The 14,552-nt window shown below is 46.7% G+C and overlaps 1 protein-coding gene across 2 annotated transcripts in view; it reads right to left on the reverse strand.

Annotated features, from left to right (window-relative positions):
• Creb3l2 (cAMP responsive element binding protein 3-like 2) overlaps window positions 1-14,552 on the reverse strand; it is a 116,340-nt gene that overhangs the window by 14,557 nt on the left and 87,231 nt on the right. For both annotated transcript variants that reach the window (NM_001012188.2, XM_039107780.2), the window contains exons 6-8: window positions 11,843-11,989; window positions 10,919-10,977; window positions 9,643-9,711 (exon numbers count right to left, since the gene is read on the reverse strand). In NM_001012188.2, the coding sequence (NP_001012188.1) occupies window positions 9,643-9,711; window positions 10,919-10,977; window positions 11,843-11,989 (275 nt within the window). The remainder of the gene's footprint in view (window positions 1-9,642; window positions 9,712-10,918; window positions 10,978-11,842; window positions 11,990-14,552) is intronic.

A 14,552-nucleotide genomic window follows, 5' to 3' on the forward strand; every position in this document is an offset into this window, starting at 1 on the left:
AGCTCATTTCCCATTGGAGTCAGAAATCAGGAAAATGAATACACTGATAGATCCCAGTTATGGGGTGGGGGAGTCACCCATGCCTTCTCTGTGTACACACGTCCCATTAGATCTCCTAGTGCACCTTAACTCTCTAGGTGAGTCGGCCGGCCTCCTTCAGAAAATGACGAAACCTTTTGTTTACTTATTTATTTATTTATTTATTTATTTATTTATTTATTTATTTTATTGTTTATTTTTAATATCCTTATGAGTACCTGGAGAGATGCCCTCCAGATTCTTAGTAAGACACGAGATCAGTTGGGTTGTGACTGCTGTATCATTTTACAGCAATGAAATCAAACAGAGAATACAGGACAGGGGACAACTGACAGCAACTAACAGTAGTGGATAATACATACACATTAATTAGCTATAGCATATATACATACAAGTTTATGTGTTATGTCTGCCATAGGTGAAGTGGGTTTGGCCTAATGCTATTTGTGCTACGTTAATTTTGGTCTCCAAAACTGTTTACATGAGTGTCTACATTGAGGGACCCTGCCCCGCCCCCATTGGTTCTGATTGGTAAATAAAGATGCCAGCAGCCAATGGTTGGGAAGGGCAGACAGAAGTGGGATTTTTAGGATTCCCGGGCTTGAGATGGGAGAGAAAGAAGGAGGCAGATTCATCATGAGTCAGAAGCAGAGGGATCAGGTTTAGGAGCTACAGAAGAAAAACCACCCAAAATGTAGGTGGAAGGGGAAAGCGGCCCTGGGGTGGGGGGAGCTGCCCAGAAGGTAACAGGGCAACAAAGATAAAAAAAATTAGTAGGTGTTAAGCCAGGAGTACCAGAGGGCTAGCCATGCGAAGGGCTAGTCCTGAGCTAGCCAAGGCATATCAGAGAGAGAGAGAGAGAGAGAGAGATAGATAGATAGAGAGAGAGAGAGAGAGAGAGAGAGAGAGAGAGAGAGAGAGAGATTCATTCTTGAATCCAGACAGCTCTATGGGCAGGTGCAGCACGCACATGACTTGCCAGGAGCTCAGAGTGGGTTACCTAATCCACTGCTATAGATGGCACCCAACATGGGGCAAAAAAAATCACTTTTAAAAATTATTTAGGGATTCTCAGACAAAATACACACATGCCATGTTGTTAGATTAAGATTTGGAGGGAACTGGCTTCTTAATAGGCTAGAAATTTTGCCCAGGCTACATGGAGATTTCTTCCCATGGTTCTAAACTATACAAGATCTTGAGCTCAGAGATGCTGGGAGCCCCTGCTGAACAGAGAGGCTGGCCGCTCAGAGAAAGACAGAGAGAGACAAACAATAGAAGCTGCCTGCCTCCCACAACCAGATAAATAAAGGATAGAGATATATAAAATTTGATTTAATTGTTCTTAATGATAGAAGGGAGTATAATGGTAGATTTACCTCATTATAAATCAAATTATAAAAATAAAGTATAATGGTACTGGAATAGACAAATATGATGGAGTAAATGCTAATTGTATATACTTTACAATTTACATAATCGTTATGGTTATGCTAAATTTATGTCTGAGAGAAGAGTTGTCTCTGCTGTTGTTTTTATTTCTACAGAAAGGGTGAGATGTTGGGAATTGGTCCTAATGCTTTGTCTTAATTCAGCCCCCCAAATTGGGAATCTGTGTGTCCAAAAGCTGAAGGTCCCTGTCCCCAATTAGTTTTTGACTGATCAATAGTCAATGGCCAATGGCTGGGCAGGCTTAAAAAGGTGGGACTTCTAGGTCCCCGGGGAAAGAACAGAGAAAGAGGGGATCCGCCGTGAGGAGTAGGATGGACCACACCAGGGAGGAGGAGGAGGGAGAGACATCTGAAATGTAGTATAAATGGAAAGCAGGCTTTCCCATTTGTGGGGTGGGGGATGGGGGCTGTCCAGAAGGTAAGGGGGCAACAAAGATGAAATGTAAATTTAGAGGGTATTAATCCAGATATACCAGGGGGCAGTGTTTGCTATCCGCCATCGAGCTAACCAAAATTAACTGCCAAATGTGTGTGCCTTTCATTCTTGAATCCAGATAGCTCCTGGGTGGGCACCAGGACTCTTAACCAATTTCCACAACAGAGGTTAATATAAAACATGAAGAGATTTTACAAAGAAAAAGTCTCAGTGTGCATTAACTAGTGAGTGCTCTCTCTCTCTCTCCCCCCCCCCTCTCTCTCGCCCCCCAATGAATCAGCGGCTCATTGGAGCAGATAAACACCCAAGTCTGTTTAGAGCAAACCCACCTGCAGTCATCCAAGTGTTGCTTTCCCCACACGGCCTCTGTCCAGTCATTCAAGGTCTGAGCCCCAGAGAGAGGCCAAAGGCCAAAGCACCTACCCCATTCATTGGGTGAGGAGATGGCAGGACAGAACATTAACAATAGGAACCTGAACTATCTCACTAGTTTAACAACTGCAGCCGATGCTCTTTTTTGGGTATGGATATCTTGCCTCTGTTTATGTTGTGTATCACATATGTGCAGTGCCTGTGAAGGCCAGAAAAGGACATTGGATCACCCGAATCTAGAGTTACAAATAGTTGTGAGCCATCATGTGGGTGCTGGGAATCGAACCTATGTCCTCTAGAAGAGCAGCCACTCTTAACTCCTGAGTCATCTCCCCAGACCTGAGGATTTCTATATTATAAGATATTTGTTTTACAAGTACCAGAGAGCATTTCTGAATTATAATATCACCTACTGCCCTAGGAGCATACAAAAGAGAATTTTAGAATATTTACCAGTTCTATGAGATTTCTAAATTCACCACTAAGGCACAATAAAGCTCCTGTCTGATCTCTCTGGGGGCTCTATAGCAGAGCTCTTAGCAACTCTTTGAAGTCTCAGATATTTCCATATGAAAAGGAAACACAATGCATACAAGGGTGTAGATACTGGAGGAATGAAAAGTGAATTAAACCAAGATGAAAGTCTAGAGAAATGCAACTTAGGTAATTTCTCTGTCCTCAGTGACTCCTCTATATATGGCAGAGGGTGGGCTCGGCCAGTACCTGGTCCAAAAGAGATGAGAGGAACTTAGACACAGAAGGCACAGTAGAGTGCAGGGAGGAAGATCAAAGACAGTACAAACTAACCAGGCTTGTAACCTTAACAGATACCCCAGGAAAGGCAGGACCCAGGCAAACCCTTGCAGATTTAACTGAAAAGACCTGTGATAGGAGTTTCGTTTTGTTTTTCAAGACAGGGTTCCTCTGTGTATCCCTGGCTGTCCTGGAATTCACTCTGTAGACCAGGCTGGCCTTGAACTCAGAGATCTACCTGCCTCTGCTTCCTGGGTACTGGGATTAAACGCTTGAACCATTCAGTTCATGTTAGGGATTCTTACATAGGGTTTTAAAGACCAAGGAAAATAGACGTAGAGGACTTAGGAAAATAGACTTAAAGGAAAGGATAAAGAGTAAAATTGGGTGATTCCCACTGCTGATCAAATACTTATCCCCACCTCCCTTGGCCTGAGGGAAGGGTCCTGCACATCCTGTAAGTCTTAAGGCTTTTTCTTGAACTACTCTCAAGTGGGACAACTCTGTCTGTCAGTGCCTGCCCTTTGTGGTTTTCTCTATACCGTGTGACTTTGGAATTCTTGAACTCCCGTTTGTTACCCCAACATCCTAAACCTAGACCCAAGTGCAGGCTGCTTCCCTTTTCTCTCCACCCTGGACTCTACCCCGCAGCACAGCACCGGGAAAGGACAGTACTCTTCATTATCCTGAAGAGACATTAGGCATATAAGTCATTCTTCAATGCCAACCTGACTAGAGTCACTTAGGAGGCACCTCTAGGGGTGTTGAGAAGTCTTCCCAGAGAGTCTTAACTGAAGTGAACCACCCTGACTGTGGGCGGTACCAGCATGTGAGCTGTCCAAGGCTGAAGGAAAGGGGGAGACGTAGAAGACAGCAAAGAGCCACCTGCCTCACCCTCTTACCACATCTTCTTCCTGTACCACTGCATTGTTTCAGACCATGGGCCAAAATTAAACCTCTTGTCTCAAAATGGTTTCCTCAGATATTTTGTTACAGCCAGGGAAAGTAACTCCTTCAGGAAGGGAACAGATGCTGTTCTCTGGCCATGCCAGGACCAGAAGGTCTATCTGCCATATGGGCCGATTCTCAGGGCAACCTAACAACGGAAGCAATCTCTACCACTGGGCAGAAAAGCAGACTTATTTACTTATTTAAAGAAGGAGGGAATCCTCAAGCCCCATGTCCTTCTTAGCCCTAGGCACTGGGAGGGCAATGCCCACCTGGATCTTTTCTGGAATGCGGTTTCAAAAAGAATTAATACAGATGTGTCGGTGGTCACACCACCTGCTGTGCTGGGCAGAACAAAGTCTTCTTGGACTTGGGAACCTCAGATCTTCTATAGGAAAGTGAAATGAAGTCTCAGGTCTAACACTGAAGGAACAACCCTCAACCTCTCTCCCTTCTCTCCCTGCCCCTCTCGATCCACCCCCTACACCTGCCTCAGCTCCAGTCATACACACACAACCTTCATAAAGATTGGCCTCAGGGGTCACTGGTCCCCTAGTTTACCCATCAGAGAACAGACTTGGGGTAGAAGTCCACACAGACTTGGAAACGGGTTAAGTGAATTCCAAGACCTGGGTACCAGCACATAGTGAAAGCTCTGGGGAGACCGAATCCTTATGGTCTTGCTGACTCTTCAGCCCATGGAGAAGGTGTGGCTAGAGAAGGGAAAAGCAGTCTTCTAAAACAGAGGCCTTCTGGGCCAGATATAAAGTTGCCCCATGATGGGTAGAGGAGAGGGCAGCCCAGCAGCAGGGAGGGGCAGGTAGAGTTCAGGAGGAACGTCAAGTGCCTGAATTCCAGTCCCCTTTCTACTTTCAATTATTTTTATGACTTTAACCTCACTGGACCTTATATTGATTCGCAGGAGAACAGGTTCTCCAAGATGCATTTTAAGACCAAGCTCTTAAGAGTCTAAAATCAGGGCAGGAGGAGAGAGGCTGCATCCCATAGCCTTTTAGAGGTAGAACAAAACAAGCGCTAAATGGTACGAACACCTTCCTGTAACGGGCGGGATGGTAGATGGGCATCACTTAGGCAGAGTGGGGATGAAGAACAGGATGTCTCGGGAGTGAGACAGGGGTGGGCCTTCCTGAGATGGCCTGCATCCTGAGAGCTCACACTGAGAGGTCAGTGACAGCCCAGCGCAGCAGAGGAGGCTCCAGCAGCCCCAGCTTACACCACTAAGAGCAAATACTCTTGCTAACTGAGCTAAGGAGGAAGGGTCCCCTGGGACGCCATCTTACTTCCCTCTTCCTTGATGGCAGGCAATTAGTGGATCATCATAGTGACGGTGTCATGAAGGTGCCTTCCTGCCATGTGTCTGTCAGCTCTGGAACAAGAAGGCACGGGGATCCCTGCCCCGTCTTGAGGTCAGAAACAGGGGTTCTTTCCTCTAGAAACCAATAACAGGAGTCTCTTGCTGTGCAAATGAGTCTAGACTAGTATTCCTTATCTGGGCATCTTGGTTAGGAGAGGTGACTGGTACTTCTTATCTGGGCATCTTGGCCAGGAGAGGCGTTGATCTCCTCCAGTGATGAATACTCACTCACTGTGTCACATTATCTGCAATGAGGTCCCTCTATATCTCCCACCCACATCTTGCAATCCATGTCCCCATCCACATTCGTCATCTATTTTGACTTCTGTCCAGCTGTCTCCGAAGGACAACGGTAGCACAAACACAGCTGTGTGTTCCTTTGGGCTAGGCCTGTGCTCAGTTCAAACACCATGTGATGTGACTACGGGTCCAGAAGCTTCCCCTGTCACCTGCTTTCCTGCAGCTGGTGCTGGGGCACATGGTTAGTGTTTACACCATAGTCGTTTTGGTTACTGTGGGCTTCTAAATAAGGGGAGGCCCTTGCAAGAAACAGAAAAAGGAGGGCAGAAGAGAAGAGATGGGAAGGCAGCACTGCCTCTCCCAGCCCATGCTTCAGCAAGAACAGCTCATTGACACATTTTCCTCCTAAGCCACAAGGCACGAAATATGTGTCCTGGCTATGATGACCAGAGGAGCTCCTGGGTAAAATTATCTGTGGGAAGATTATAAGGAGCCGGGCTCCAGCTATTACCACCATAGGTTATCCCCTAGAAGTTAAGTTTGAACCAGAAGAGGGAAAGAGCACACAGAGGCTTGGAAGGGAACCCATGAGGGAAGGGAACCCTCCTGGCAGGCATGAGGCTCACAAACTGGGAACAACCAGCATGGTTCCCTGTTTTAGAAGTGAAAGAAGCTGGTTAGAGACAAAAGAAAAATACTGTGGCACTGCTTATATACAGAATGACTTTAAAAAGTTCCAACTCAGAAAGATTGCAAAATTGGTTCACAGGGCTGGGGAACTAGGGAAGTAGGGAGATGTTTGTTCCGGGCTTTAAGATGAAAAGGTTTTCTTTCTATGAGCTGACAGTGTACAGCAGGTCACTGCAATTAATGACAGGGCAGTAAGGCTTCTGCTAATCCTTATTTTGATCTAAAGCACTTACACAAGAGGAAGAGAGGTAACCACATGTGGGGGGGGTGATTTACTCGACTCTAGTGATCATTGCACAACGTGCACATATATTAAATGATGGCCCTCAAAAATATACCGCTTTATCTGTCAGTTACACCCAGGTAAAGACATAACAAAAGAAGCAGAAGCCTTTCTCTGCTTTGGCCAATGCCAATATACTAGTCTTGACTGTCTTCATCGACAGTCACTGTCAGGGAAGGGCCAAAACACCAATGTCCTGAGGGAATTATGAAAACGTTTCCGATGAGGAGTCAGAAAACATTTATGGAGGATGGGCCCAGTGCATGTCGTTCAATGAAAAGGTTTTAATTAAGAAATATGCATAATGCAAACACATATGAAGGATCCCAGAAAGTAATGACAGATCCAAATCAAAGAATTTTGAGGTTTACATATGTATTCTATATATGTTGAGTGTGTGTGTGTGTGTGTGTGTGTGTGTGTGTGTGTGTGTGTGTGTAGGCCAGGGGTGTCATCCTCAGAAGATGTCCACCTTGCTTTTTAAGACAAGCTCTCACTGGCCTAAAGCTCATCATTCAGACTAGGCTGACTGGTCAGGGAGCCCAGGGATCCATCTATCTCCTGCTTCCCATCAATGGGAGTATAGACATTCATCACGGCATGGGTTCAAGCCCAGGGGCAAAGGGCTTACTATGCAAGCATGAGGAGCTTGGATAGCTGGTGCTCCTTTAAAAGGCAAGCGTGGCTATATGCTGTGGGTGGCTAAGCACTGGAGTTGGGAGTGATGGTGGATGGAGAAGAGCAGATCTGGGGGACAGCCAGTCTACAGAAATGGCAACTCTACAGGGTCCGTTCAGTAGGACTCAACCCTGTTTCAAAAAACAGGGCAAAGAACAATAGGCAAAGATATGGATTTCAGTGGCTGGCCTCCATTCCTTCCCCAGCCACATGCATATACATGCATAAATCCCCCACAACATTACTAAATATAAATAGCCTGCTAACAAGTGAAGAAGAAATGGAGCCTAAATTCCTTATGTATTGATCTATCTAGGTAATCACTAGAAACTAATGATAACCAGAAAATGAGTGTTTATATTCTCTCTGAGGAGGATGAGAGAACCCAAGGAAGAACTCACAAAACTTGAAAATAAAGCAAGGCATTCCGCAGTAAACACAGGACTGTCTAATAGCACCACAGGCATGGCGGACTTGGAGGCCAGAGGGATGAATAGTACCGACATGGAAGAGAATCTGTATGTTAAAGATAAGAAGGCTCGCAATGGATGCCTTGCCCGTTTGTGTGCATGCCTGCCTGACTGAGGCCAACAAGAAAAAAAAAAAAAAAACCCAAAAAACCAATAACAAACAAACAAACAAAAACAACGCTCCAGTCTGGCTGTGGGGGGTGCACACAGGAACCCCAGCACTTGGGAGGTGGAAACAAAGGAGAAGTTTTTAAATGTTCATGCCAATGAAGGAATAAACAGACAAAGCCACCAGAAGGAGGGGGGAGATCTCCTCCCAGGCCAGGCGGCCTGTGAACCTTCCTCCACAACAGGCTCCTTCTTGGTCCCAGCACAGCCCTACTGAGGCTTTGCTGCACCCGTGTGGCCAACAGGAGGCCTAGCAGCAGAGCCAGGACAGACAGGCCCCAGGACACAGATGACAGAAAGATCAATGCTGATGGGTTTCTTCCCGCCTCTTCCCTAGCTCAGGGCTAAATCTGTTCAGACCCAGAGCATCCATTGCAACAAGGGAAGGGCTGGAGACAGAATGCTAAGGAAGTGGCTGAGAAGTAGGAGTCAGAGAACCAAGAAAGCCTTTAAGTCACCTGTGCTGCTCAGAAGGTGGTCAGAGATGGGGGAGGGGTGGCGAAGAGCAGCCATCGGGATCCTGGGTAATGTCTGCAGCGGGGAGAGGAGAGGACACTCCTGCCTGGAGGTCTGAGGTCACAGCAGTCAGGCAAAGGGCACCTGATCCCCTCCGAAAGTGCCCTTCCAGATTACCAAGAAGGAATCTAGCTGATTCACACAGACAACAGTTCAAGTTCTCAACCTGCTCTTGAAACCATAAGGCACAGAGGCACAGGACTCAGGCTTCAAAGGTAAAGTTGCTGGTGACAGCATGTGACGAGATCTAATCAGACACCCTACGTAGCCTTTGACATGTTATTAGGCTGACTCCCATAACGGCTGATCCGTATTTTCTTAACTCCAAATGAAGTTTTTTCTGCTTAATTTATTGGGCCTATACTTCACCGAACCTGTACTTCGCTAAGGGTGACAGGAGTCTTTGACATTTGGCATTGATGGCATTCTCAGAGCACAGGTGAACTCCACGTGAGCCCATGAACACCCATTCCAAATCCATCCTAACCCCTTACTCCTGAACCAGAGTGAAACCCAATAGGATCCTTCTCTGTTGAAATTCGCATGATTAAACTGGTGAGTGATCCTGGGCAAATCCCCTAACATCTCTGGGTCCCGGGACCTTTTCTGTACAATTGGGATAATCTCATACCATCTCCTGAGAAGGAGTGAGCTAAGATCTACAGCGTGACGGAAGCTGTAACCGACACAGAAAACGCCAAAAGAATTAACTCAGAGCCACAGCTAAGTTTTCAAAGTGGGACCGAAATGTAAGTCACTAATTTTTTTAAAAACGGGCTTACAAAAACACCATCTTTTAAACTAATAAGCAGTCGTGAGTAGGATTAACTAACCCTACATCCCCGTGCCTCCCTGTCCAGCCCTAAACCCTTCATTTTCAGGAGAATCAGACTTAGGGATTTAATTTATTCTGCTCCAAGCCTCCTCTTAAACATTTCTTCACTAATCTGTTTGTTGTGATGGTGAGGATCGAACCCAGGGCTTTGTGCATGTTAGGCAAGCACTTCCTATGACGGAGCCATGCTCCCAGTCCAATCCTTTTCAACTTCCTTAGAATAGTCCTTGCTATGACCATCCTACCTGCCAACCATTAAAGAGTAAGGAACATGCATGTGGCCTGTGTGTGTGTGTGCTTACAGCTGTGTGTATAGGGAAGCCCAGGAAGCAGGAACCGGGGGCGGTGGCCAGCTACTTAAATAACCCCTTCCTCTGGTCTTACCCACCTGTTGGTGTTCTCCAGCACCTCCACCTTCTTCCGAAGCTCCAAGTTCTCGGTTGAACAAGACTCCACTCTGTGGAGAGAGCAGAGAAACATTCGGTTACTCCCCACAGGGTGATGGCTCAACCGGGGGCTTTTGGTGTCACAGAGAAAGGAGTGGCGTGGTCAGTGAGGGAGAGCTGGAGCAGCCCAAATAGATAAGACAGTGAGGGTCCACAGGGACGACACGGCAGGCCGGGGCTCTCTTCAGGAAGTAGTGTGCACTGGACATGCATAAACCCCATCAGGCATCTCAGTCAGGTCCCCCACCTCTTCCTGCTGCTCTCCTCCATCACTAGACCACAGGCTAGAGAGTCACCAGGGAGCTGCACTGCTGCTCAGATCTGATACAAAGCTTGGAGCTTGAGTAAAAGGCAAGCAGGACCAGAACCCAGGGCAGTGAAGTGCTGGTGCACACAAGCCCAGTGAGACAGAGAAGAGAGATCATAGAAAATAACCTTGATGGTGAATACCTTTAGGGCATGATGAAACGCAAGAAAACAGAATGAAGTCCTTAGTGCTACCTTGCCTACTCCTAAACCAGCTCACAGAAGGATGACTTTCTGTAGAAGCTTCTAGAACTAGTTAAAAGCCAGCAAGTACTCTACCTCACTCGTACAAATGAGAAAGACTCATTGGTGGGTCTTCCTAGGGCCTCCTCCGTACCTCAAAATCACACCAACTGGTCAGCTGGAACTACTCTCTAGGGCTGGTAGAGATGGTCCTCAACTCACACAGTTCTCTGAGCCCTCGGGGCATTCCAGGACTTTCAAAAGAACAAAGGTTGCCTTCATGTGTGTGTGGGTTTTTTTGTTTTTTTTTTTTTGTTGTTGTTTTGTTTTTTTGTTTTTTTTTTTTTTTTGCAAAAATTCTGTCTGCCTACAGCATGCATTACAGAGTACAGGAAATACCAGTCTTATTTGTATCATCTGAGGCCAGTAGGGACTGGTTAAACAACACCGCTCCTGTAGGCTGAAGCTGGGCATCCATGTTGAGGGGTTGCCGGAATGTCAAAGTCTAAGGCTTGCTCAAGCAGCCTGGAGGCACTCAAGATCTTGGTCAGTCAGAGAGCCGGGACTCACAGAACATAGTTATAAGCAGTTCCATCCACATGGCCACTAGGGGGCAGGCAAACACTGCCGATGCGCTGGGAGGGGGTTTCACAAAGCCAAAGGGAGACCCTCTCACCCTACTGGGTGAACCCGGCCTAATGAACACAACAGGCCAGTGAGCAGGCTTACTTTTTCTCCAAGCTATCCATGTATTCTTTCTTCTTCCTCCTGCTTTCTTGGGCAGAAATCTGTGAAATAAGGAGGGAAGGGGGATGAATTTCCATTTTTGAAAGAAAAACAGGACTGAATGGAAGGAGCACGGGGCCAGCAACGCCGGCCTCGCTCACGTGGCCAACCCCAATCCCCCCTCTGTTTAAACTGTGGACTCCCCCTTACTTATCACCAGCTCTGCTTCCGGCCCAGACAGATCCTCCCACCCCGCCGACAAACCCCTGGGTCGCAGACTGATGGTTGGAATAGTTCAGAAAAATGATGTCAGCTCCCTGGCCCTCAGCTGTCTCGATTATATAAAACCAGCCAGCTGGGCCTGGATATGTGTAAACTGTCTGCTGGCTCTACATGAGGGCGAAGTGGTGGAACTCTGGCTTTTTCTCATGTCTTCTGCTCTCTCTGCCTTCCTCCCCTGCTCCCTTTGTCTGCCTGCGTCACAGCTCTGGACGCAACAGAGACTTAGGTGGCTTCCTGAAGTTTGTTTTTATCACAGACCACTAACAAAACAAAACAAAACAAAACAAAACAAAACAAAACAAAACAAACCCAAGCTTTTGAGTAACCCCCGCATAAAGCTGTATTTGCTTATAAGTTAACATATAGAACAATGAGAAGAAAATATTATATACGTCATAAAAATGGAAAGACTGAGATTCTTTTTAAGAAAGATAAAGAGAGGTTCCTGTATCTCCTTCTGCCTCTGAGCAGGCTATCATGCAACAAGGAGTATACATGCTGGTGTGAGGTTGAACCTACGGTAGGCAGACAGTGTCTACACTCCTGACCTGACTACAGGAAGTCTCGCTGTGGACCTTGCGGGTTGGGGCTTGAGGGCTCAGTTCTCCTGTCTGCCACAGAAATGCCTAGAGGGGGACAGCTCACCTTATTCTTGATCTTTCTCCGGATTTTCTTCAGGGCCTTCTCCTCAGATTTTGTCAGGGGCAGTTTGGTTGGAATGGGATAGCCCTCGGCAATCAAGGTCCTCTTCTCTTCCTCTGTCAGGACCAGTGGGCCCGACCCCTGCAGTTTCTGTGCAGACCAGGGAGCACAGAAAGGTCAGAGAGGAGTGACTGAAAAACAACCTCAACATGGAGTGTGGAGAATCTCACGGTGCAGAGAAAGGGGGCCTCTTATTCACTGGGTCAGACATAGGTGCTCTGAAGTAAAAGCAAGGATAGAGAAGGTGTGCCCGAGTAGGTGGTCTATCTCTTTATTTACTTGTGTGTGTGTGTGTGTGTGTATGATGAGTACTGTGTGCCATGTATGTGTGTGCATTCATGTGTGTGTATGTATGTATGTATGTATGCACGTATGTATGTACATTCATATGTATTCATGTGTGTATGTATGTGTGTATGTATGCGTGTATGTACATACATATGTATGTATTCATGTGTGCATGTATGTATGTGTGGTGCATACATGTAGGGTACATGTGCATGTGCTTGTGAACATATATGGACACTAGAACAGGATATCAGGCATCTTCTATTTCTCTCTGCCTTTTTAGTGAGGCAGAGTCTCCCACTGAACAAGAAGCCTGTTGTCTTCACCTAGGTTGGCTAACCAGTAGCTCTCGGGATCCACCTGTCCCAACCTCCCAATGCTGGTGTTGCAGATACAGGCCTGGCATTTCTATGTGGGTGCTTGAGATTCCAACTCAGGTCTTCATGCTTGCAGGGCTAGTGTTCTGACCCACTGATCCACCTCCCCAGTATCTCAAAGGCAAAGCTGCAGAGGCCTCCATCCACTGCGTCTCCCAGGGAATGCCCCACTATTCAGCGAACACAAAGTAAGAGTATAGCATTCACACCCCACACCTCTGGAGGCATAGGGTTAATGGGAAAGGGCTTGAAGTCCCTTCCTTGTAGCACACCAGCAGGCATCTTCCACAGAAGTTCAGGCTTCCAAGAGTCCTGCCCATCAGCAATGAAGCTGAGAACCACAGTCCGTTGCCTTTAGCGCAGAACACAGTGACGTGTTTATATTAGTCACACAGGCTGACTCACTAGTGCGTAACCTCCATGCTCCCTGCCACAGAGGACTGAAAACAGACCCTATCTCTGGAGTGGCTTAGGATCGAGATGGTGGGACTGGAGTTTTACCCATGAGACCTTGAGGGCAGTTCAAGGCTAAGCTTCTTGAGATGCTGACTGGGGTGGCATTCAACTTTTAGAGAAAGAGGACCCTTGTGAGTTTATGGGATGAGAGGAGGATCGGAGGAGGAGATGAGACTTGAACGCTGCTTTCTAGAGGGAGGTGCTTGAAAGGACAAGGCAGGTAATGTGAGCAAAAGGTGATGCTGTACTCAGAAGAGTAACTGGAGACGCTCCAGCCCAGAGCAGGTGAGCTCAGGAGGCTGAGATAGCAAAGGGGAAGAAGCTACCTAATACGGGCAGAGGTACTGGGGCTCCAGGGGCCTGCAGACAGCAGGGAGATGCTTACAGGAATATGGGGTGGAGATACAGACACAGAACATGAAACACAATTTTAGCAACCTAAACAGTGAAATCCAGGCTTTGAATTGAGATGGCAGGGATGGGAAGTGGAGGCCTTTGTTCTCAGTAATGGTGGCGTGCTGTTAAAATCTAAAACATATGGGGGCAAGCGAATCTTCTCAAAACTATCCACATTATGCTGATAGTTCCTGTTCCTTCTTAAACTATTCCATTTATATTGGTTAATCCTATACATTGCATGCATGAAATTCTCAAAAAGTAAAATACTCTGTTTAAAATTTCTTACTCATGATAGTATAGTTTAAAAAATCTGCTTGTAATTCTCAAGACTTCGTAGACATCGGATTCCCTCTTTACAACAATAAACTGTGAATGCTCTACCCATCCTCTTTACCTGTGTGTGCAATGATGACCTGGGATTTTGTCACAGAACCCTGGGTTAACATCCCCCAACCCCCGAAACACACACAAAGATTAAACTGCTTTTGAGCTTTTGACATCAAAGAGCTTAATCTCCGAGAGGCTTTCTTTTCAAATTTCACCCAAGAATGCTTATCTAAAAGATGAAAGGCACTTTCTAGCGCCCATTAAGTAAGGATCTCCTACATTAATGGCAAATGTTTGTGTCGTAACTTTGAGGGGGAGAGAACAGAAATGTTATGCCCGAGGCTTCCAGCCCTGGAAAATAAACACGAGGATCAGAATTGTATCTGCATTTGAAAAGGGAATTCCTGAGATCTGTAGGCAGGTCTTTGTAAACGTGTTCTTTAGGGTTCTTACTATACTGCTTGGTCCTATGGCTTGGATCCAGTCTGTCCCCAGCTGGATGCTTGGTCTCCAGGGTGGTACTGTAGAGAGGTGTGGGCATTAATGCCCTTCTGCAGGAGTGAGCTGGGTCGCACAGGACCGACCGGGCTTAGTTACTATGGCAGTGCTGCTACACAACCTCCCTGCCTCCTTTTCATGTGTCCTTCCCACTCCCTGCTTCTTCTTTCTGTTTTTCCGCCACACACAGAGCATCCTCTTCAGAGGCTAAGTAGATGCAGGCACTGAGCTCTTGAGCTTCACCACCTCCTGGACCATGCACCCCAACAAACATCTTTCCTTCCTAACGTACTCAGTCCTGGGTATTT

This window comes from Rattus norvegicus, chromosome 4 (genome assembly GCF_036323735.1).
Source record: "Rattus norvegicus strain BN/NHsdMcwi chromosome 4, GRCr8, whole genome shotgun sequence".
NCBI lineage: Eukaryota > Metazoa > Chordata > Mammalia > Rodentia > Muridae > Rattus > Rattus norvegicus.